This window comes from Myotis davidii, unplaced genomic scaffold (assembly GCF_000327345.1).
Source record: "Myotis davidii unplaced genomic scaffold, ASM32734v1 scaffold43, whole genome shotgun sequence".
NCBI classification, from domain to species: domain Eukaryota; kingdom Metazoa; phylum Chordata; class Mammalia; order Chiroptera; family Vespertilionidae; genus Myotis; species Myotis davidii.
In genome coordinates, this window is record NW_006294590.1 from 311,070 (window position 1) to 318,734 (window position 7,665).

General features: G+C 49.5%; 1 protein-coding gene across 3 annotated transcripts in view; it reads left to right on the forward strand.

The window, feature by feature from the left end:
• Positions 1–7,665, forward strand: part of SPECC1L (sperm antigen with calponin homology and coiled-coil domains 1-like) — a 51,859-nt gene that overhangs the window by 21,654 nt on the left and 22,540 nt on the right. For all 3 annotated transcript variants that reach the window (XM_015567242.1, XM_006768742.2, XM_006768741.2), the window contains 3 exons: positions 1,835–1,918; positions 3,469–3,625; positions 4,503–4,605. In XM_015567242.1, the coding sequence (XP_015422728.1) occupies positions 1,835–1,918; positions 3,469–3,625; positions 4,503–4,605 (344 nt within the window). The remainder of the gene's footprint in view (positions 1–1,834; positions 1,919–3,468; positions 3,626–4,502; positions 4,606–7,665) is intronic.

Sequence of the window (7,665 nt, forward strand, 5' to 3'; positions counted from 1 at the left end):
TGACATGGAATGTAATTAAAGAAAAAAGGTTGCTTTGTGCTTCCCACTGCTTCCGTGTGCTGCTGGCTCTGTCTTGTCGGTCAGACTTGGTGCATAACAGCGCTCTTCCTGTGAGGAGGATGCCAGCTGCCCTCAGGGCGCAGACTCCCAGGGTGCTGCCTGGAGGCCTTTTGCACAGGCGATGTGTGTCCATGATAAGGAGGGTGTGACTACACCGGGCTGTGTAAGTCGTGTCTTCACTAAGAAAGTCAGTTCCTGGTGGTGTGGCTCAGTGAGTGAGCATCAACCTAGGAGCCAGGAGGTCACAGCTCGATTCCTGGTCGGGGCGCAGGCCTGGGTTTCGGGCTCCATCCCCGGTGTGGGGTGTGCAGGAGGCAGCCGGTCCATGATTCTCTCTCACCATTGGTGTTTCTCTCTCTCTCCCTCTCCTTTCCTCTCTGACATCAATAAAAATATAGATTTTTAAAAACGAAGTTCATCCTTTCCCCCCAGGTAGTTTGTAATTTCAGCCAGATGTGCCTCATGCTTAGAAAATAAATATTAAGAGAAAAGATGTGCTGTCCTTGAAAGATAACGTCACATGCATTACTTTTGACGTCATGATATTAGGAGAGGGAGTGTTTGTTAAGTTGTCCATTCTTACAACGAGGTTTTGAGTGACCTTTTCTTGTGGTAAATCTTACCGTTTCCCTTTTTAAGGGAATGTTTGCTGTAGGGCTTTGCTGGTCACTGAGACTACAGTCTTCATGAGGGTGGTGTTTCCCCTCCTCCTAGTCACACGTCCTAACCCACCCCGCCCAGGCGGAACACATCTCGTCCGCCCTTGTGCTGTGGACCTGGCCTGGCCACAGCCTGGTGGGGCGTGTAGCCCTCGGTAGGGGGTGTGCTGGTCTGTGTTTGGGGGCTCCCACTGCCGGGGGCAGGTCCTGAGAAGACCTGCAGGACAAAGGCAGTCAAGCCCAGGAGGGGTGGGAACAGCTTGCGGGTTCCAGGGGCTCCAGAGACCCCCTGCACAGCTGTGTCCAGCGAGCCGCGGAGGAGCAGAGCAAGGCGAGGCCGCAGACCGGCTCGTCCGCGGCATCTGCTCGTGGCCTCCCCGGGTGTTCAGAAGTGCCCGCTGCTTCCTTGTTGCCCTCAGACTGACGCCCACATGCCAGGCCCTGGAGGCTCCCCCAGCCAGCCTCATCCTCCCTTCACGCCCCTTTCCTGCTGCCCTGTCTGCTTTCCAGGTGCCCCCTGGTTAGCCAGGCTGGGACTTCATTCTTCAGCTGGCAAGTCCTCCTGCCCTCGCTCCGCGTGTTGTGTGGCTGAAATACTGTGACCCACTCCTCTTCCCTCGGGCACAGCCCAGCCCGAGGCCTCCCAGTGCGCTGAGGCCTCCCCTGCACCCTGAGGTCAGGACCTGCTCCTCCCTCTGTGTGTGTGAGAGCGTGTCATTCTAGTGTTCTGACCAGTTCCCTCCTGACCTGTCTGCTTATGGATGAATGGCTTTCTCACCAACTGATGGTGGGCACAAGGCCAGGCTTTGGTGTAGTTTGTGCTGTTTTAGACCCAGAGGCCATAGCGGATCTTTGAATGTTGAATTGCATCAGAGAGGGAAGTGGCAGTTGGTGATTTAGAAGCATTTTCATCTGTCCGATGTGTCATCCCTAGAATAAAGCCCTGAATGAAATGCGTTCCCACGTGCCTTGTCTGCGGAAGTGGCTTTGTATGGGGAATCGTGGACGCGCCCTGGGTGGGGAGAGAAGGGTGAGATGCGAACTCACCTCCCTGCCACCTTGGTTACTTGGGCGTCCGTGTCAGTGTCTTTACTGTGATCTCCCGCTTTGTGCAGAGCACCTGCTACGGACATCTTCCACCAGCCGACCCGCGTCCCTGCCCAGAGTGCCTGCCATGGAAAGCGCCAAGACCATCTCGGGTAAGGACTCCTGTTTGAAACGTCCTGTAGAGAGACCCTTCCGGAAGTTTTAGTGATGGTGCTGAGTGCTTTCTCCTTAGACTTAGTTACCTTTCCTCGCCTTTTTAGCTCTTGGGTTGATTATTTTTCACTCCGAATCTCCTCTGTCGTAGCTCTCAGATTCTATAGAAATCATATGGCCCTGATTCTCTCTCTCACACACACACACACACACACACACACACACACACACCCCACAACTAAACCAAATAGTTCCCTTCAATTAAAAAGTATTTATGAGCCCTGGCCCATTTGCTCAGTGGTTAGAGCGTCACCCTCCTCACTGAGGGTTATGGGTTTGATCTGACATTAAAAGACAAGACAGTAATAATTATAAAAAAGTGTCAGAATATGTAAGTGCAGTATTACTCTAATAAGGTCCTGTAATAGGAGAAAGCATCGGACATTGCTTTTCTAAGGCAGTGTTAGATTCTGCCGTGGTTATCCTGAAATTGTCGAGAACATTTTCACCAGGAAAAGGGAGGCGGCTTCCCTGACCCGGGGGACTGTTGCTGTATAGCAGTCCTCATCCAGCCCCGCGGGACACGGTGGATGGGCCCCTCATCGCCAGCGTCCGAGGTCAGAGAACGCGTCTGCTTTGTGAGCACCTGCCGGTGCCCAGCGCATTCTCGCTAAAAAGCCGCTTGGATGTGGCTCTGCTATCAGCGGCTGAAGTGGTACTTCCAGCAGTTCCCAGAACTTTCTGTCATTCTAACGAGATACCCTGTCTTACTATGCCCGACTTTCAAAGTAGGACTTTCCTGATTACTTTTATTTTTCAGTCGCTGACTTGACACCTTTTGATTTTCTCTCTCGTTGATTATGGTTTTTAAAACATGCTCTGACCCAGAATGAAGTGTTTCTCTTTTCTGTCCCTTTCACGGTGTTTTGGGGTAATTTCAGGAGGATCATGTTGGTTTTCTTGGGGAATAAGTAGTTGTCAAGTACTGCGTTTATTAGCCTTTGGTTTTTACACAAACGTTCCCAGAGTACTTACTGTGCCCCGGGTGAGAACTGGGGGTCACAGGGCGGGTAAGACACACTGCGTACCCCCAGGGCATAGGAGGGTTAATGCATAGCTCAACTTTTGTACATTTTTTATAGCTTTTTAATGAAAAGGGAAATTCTTGCCGAAACCGGTTTGGCTCAGTGGATAGAGCGTCGGCCTGCGGACTGAAAGGTCCCAGGTTCGATTCCGGTCAAGGGCATGTACCTGGGTTGCGGGCACATCCCCAGTAGGAGATGTGCAGGAGGCAGCCGATCGATGTCTCTCTCTCATCGATGTTTCTAACTCTCTATCTCTCTCCCTTCCTCTCTGTAAAAAAATCAGTAAAATATATTTTTGGGAAAAGAAAAGAAAAGGGAAATTCTTTCAACTTATCAGTAAGATAAGGAAAATTGTACTTTTTTCGCCTGTACAGTAATTTCTGCTCTTGGAACCTGTTGGAGAAAATGTCTCAAGAACTCCATTTAAGATGTTTTGCTCTAAAATGCTTAATGTCTACTTTCAGTGTCTCGACGAAGTAGTGAAGAGATGAAGCGAGACATCTCCGCCCCCGAGGGAGCGTCGCCAGCCTCTCTCATGGCCATGGGCACCACGTCCCCACAGCTCTCCCTCTCCTCGTCCCCCACGGCGTCCGTGACCCCCACCACCCGCAGCCGGATCAGGTAGAGAGCAGCTCAGCTGATGCGTTTCATCCCTCTCTTGTCCCTTTGAGAGGAAATGATCAAGTTATAAAGTAATGCACTCAGGCACAGATTGCTTTCTCTGAGTGTTAGGAAGTATTTTCTGATCTCCTCTTCTGTGCTCAGAATTGGGTAAAATGGTCTAGAAGTGAAGAGCAAAACGTGCCCTGGCTGGTTTAGCTCAGTGGATAGAGCGTCGGCCTGGGAACTGAAGGGTCCCAGGTTCGATTCCAGTGAGGGACACATCCCAGGTTGCGGGCTCGATCCCCAGTAGGGGGCGTGCAGGAGGCAGCCAATCAATGATTCTCATCATTGATGTTTCTATCTCTGTCTCCCTCTGCTTTCCTCTCTGAAATTAATAAAAATATATTAATTTAAAAAAAAAAGTAAAACAGTTTCTTTCCCAAGCATCTGGTTTTTGTGTTTTGGAGTTTGTAATTAGAGAATGGTTGAATACAAGTTAGTATGTGAAATTCAAATACTAGGTTGCGGGCGGAGGTTAGGGAGACTAGAAAAGTGGAATTTGAGTGGTGGGGAGGGAGGGCAGGCTTTATTGTCAAAGCCAGCGACTCGAGTGAATATACAAAAAGAAGAAGAAGAAGGGCGGTGGTGTGGCACACGGAGGGGATGGGCACAGAGAAGCAGAGAGCGGACCAGGGTGGGCTGTGGGACCCTGTGATCACCGACAGGTAAAATGAAATGAATGAAAACGTGTCTTGCCTCGGGTGCCTTAGCGTGTGGATTTACCCTGTTCAGGAGCCAGACCAACACTGGTCTCTCCTGCTCATTGGGTTTCTGCTTTATGATGATGCTCAACTAAAAGGTATTTCAACCTGGGTTTCTCATTTTCACGTCTCAGGGAAGAAAGGAAGGACCCCCTCTCAGCACTGGCGAGAGAGTACGGAGGCTCGAAGAGGAACGCCCTGCTGAAGTGGTGCCAGAAGAAGACCGAGGGCTACCAGGTAACCGCGCGGCTTTCTGTCCCCGGGAGCAGGTCCCGGAGCTCGTGCTGGGGTGTCGCAGCTCGGGGCGCGTCTCCCATGAGACATGCCGAGTCCCGTCCTGAATTCGGGGGGGTCCTTACGTCAGGTCCTTCCTTCCAGCGCAGCCAGGCCTTGCAGCGCTCCATCAGCTGTGACAGGGCCTCTCAGTCTGGTGAACGCTGTGGTTGAGTTCTCATCTGGACTGAGTAAAAATTAATTCAATTAATGTTTAATGGTGATGTTTGAAGTCTTTTCTGGCTAAGTTGCTTTTGATAGAATTTTCCCTTCCCGCTTGGTTGTCTTTGTGCCCGAATCACTTTGCATCCGGATTGTCTTAATAGCCTGCCCTCTCCTCCCTGTTGGTGTCTGTCTGTCTCTCCATCCCCCTTTCCAATATTGTAAGTGATGTTCGAGGTGGTGTTTTGGAGAGGAAGTCCTCGTCTACACACAATGGGAACCTCTCACCTGTACCCACTGGGCTGCTGAGAAGTGTAGTGTAGACGCCAGTGCCCGCACAGCATGCTTTCAGTCACAGAGCCTCTTCCTCGCCTGCAGCCAGAACTCCCAACTGCTGCTTCGTATTTGGGTGCAGCCACAGAGAAATACAAGAGGAGAAGGGCCTCTCAGCTCTGTGTAGTCCTGGTCTCATCACATCAGCTCTCATCTCACCCAAATGACATAAGAGAACGAGCGATCGCATTTTCTGACAGTGTTTGTGTAGAAGAGGGAGGGAGTGATGGAGGAGCAGACAGACCTGCCAGAGTAAGTCCCTTTGGACAATTGTAACGGCTTCAGGCCGTGTCTTCGGTCCATTGGATTGAAGAGCCACGGGAATTGCAGTGGACTTTGAATGCACAGGAAGTCATAGTCGTCAGTGAGGACTTGCCGCGGTCTCAGTGTCTCCGCGTCCATTCGCTGGAAAAGAGACGAGTGGTGCTGGCAAGGCTGTGGGGCCCTCGGAACCCTGGGCACGGCCGTGGCTGCAGAGCACAGTGTGGCAGGCACTGAAAGCAGACACGGGACTGCGTGTGACCCAGCAGCTCCGCTCTGCTGTGTGTCTACCTGCCCGGCCGTCGCGGGATTAGATAATTAAGTACACAAGTTGATTAAGATACTCAAGCACTAAGCCAATGATTTAACTAGTCTTGGTTCCTCCCTACTTGAATTCTCGGAGTCTGTGATTTTAAGGTAAATGCTGTTAGGTTTAAAAAATACACATAAGTCATTTACTTAAAAACGTCAATAAGTAATTTTTTTCCCCTTTACTGGGTACATACTTTGCAGGAGGAAATAACAATGTGAAACAGAGAAGTTAACATATATAAAGGAGGACATTTTCGTACACTAGACAGTCTTATGCTACAAACCCAACCCCCTCCCCTTCATTGCGTCCTGTGATCACTTCTGTAATGACAGGGATGGTTTTTTTGTTTGTCTGGCTTTTGTTTCCTGTGAGACAGATACGTGTTCTTGCTGTTTAAACGTAGACAGGAGCTGGTTCTTTCATTGAAAGGGCTGTGAGTTAAAATGGGGTGTTCTAAACGCATAACCTTGTTAAATGAAGGGTCTATCTGATCTTACTTGGTCGAGCGCTGTAGGAGAAGCGCCAGAGCCCTGTGCTCATCGGGCGGTGAATGTGTGCCCACCCCCTGGAACGAGCAGCTTGGAGCCAGCCCTGTGGGCTCTGGCTGCCCGGCCTCCAGGAAGGGGCCGGCTGTGACACTGGCTGCGCGCTAGGCAGGGGCTGCTACGTGACGATCAGCACGGACTGTTCTCTCAGGCCCCACATGCATCATCAGTGCCGGGCCACGCATGCTTTCTGTCTCGGAGCTGTCTAATCGACGGAGATAGATTCCCTAATACCCGATCGTCTCCTTTACCTCTCCTCAGCGTCATCCTGAAATAATTGCACTAATCACTGTAATTTCATTAACCGTCCATTACAAAACAAGCCCTGTGAGTTGGCCTTTTATCTAACAAATACATTTTTCTCTTAAATTGTGCCCTGCCACTTACGGCTTAGTGCTGCTTTAGACACGAAGACGCTCCTGTCGAGGCCGTGTCCTGGCTCACTGTCAGGTTCACAGATGTGGGCGACCCCCACCAGGATCAGTGACTCCCTCAAGGCTTTCTCACAAGTGCACGCGTCCGTGGCCTAACAGCCTGCAGTCTGTCGCTCTAAGGGTTAGGTCTTCCCTTATTTTAAAATCAGTACCTCAGTTTACACACAATTCTGTTTTAAAATTGAACTTCAATTTAAATATGCAATTAACTCTAATGATTGCACTTTTAGGGAAAAGGGGCAGCCCACTCACTTCCCTGCTCCATCGCCTGTGTAAGTTCTGCTTCCCACAGGCAGCTACTTGAGCTCTGTTAGCCGCTTCGTCAGGGATTGATAATACGAGATCGTTCATGCAAGAGAAACTCGGTAACAGAAGAAAACAGTGTATACTTCCAGTAAACTTTTTTTGTTCTAAATTTCATATTTAACAACTTCTCTTATAGCCTTTAAACGTTAATTTAAGAGAGCTTTACTTTTAGAGGAAAAGTATCATTGTTTTCTGATAAAACGCCAGACCTAGAAATGGATTAGTTAATACAGAGGACAATAAAAGCACTTAATGTAGTACAAAATAGTTTTAATAAATGAAGAGAAGTTTTTAGTACCGTCTGAGGTAATTTAATCTCAAATAGGCATTAAGGATATACAGTTTTATTGAGAGATTTACTCATCAGTGCTTGGGCTGAGAAAAGAAAAGATTTAGTATTTCTTTTCTTTTCCTTTTTTTTTTTTTGTTAATCCTCACCCGAGGATATTTTCCTGTTGATTTTTTTAGAGAGAGTGGAAGGGAGCGGGGGAGACAGAGAGCGAGAAACATCAATGTGAGATCGATTGGTTGCCTCCCGCATGCACCCCAACAGGGGCCAGGGATTGAGCCTGCAACTGAGGTACGTGCCCTTGACCAGAATCGAACCCCTGGCCCTTGGGCTAACGTTTTACCCACTGGGCCGCACTGGCCATTTCAAAATTGTGTGTTT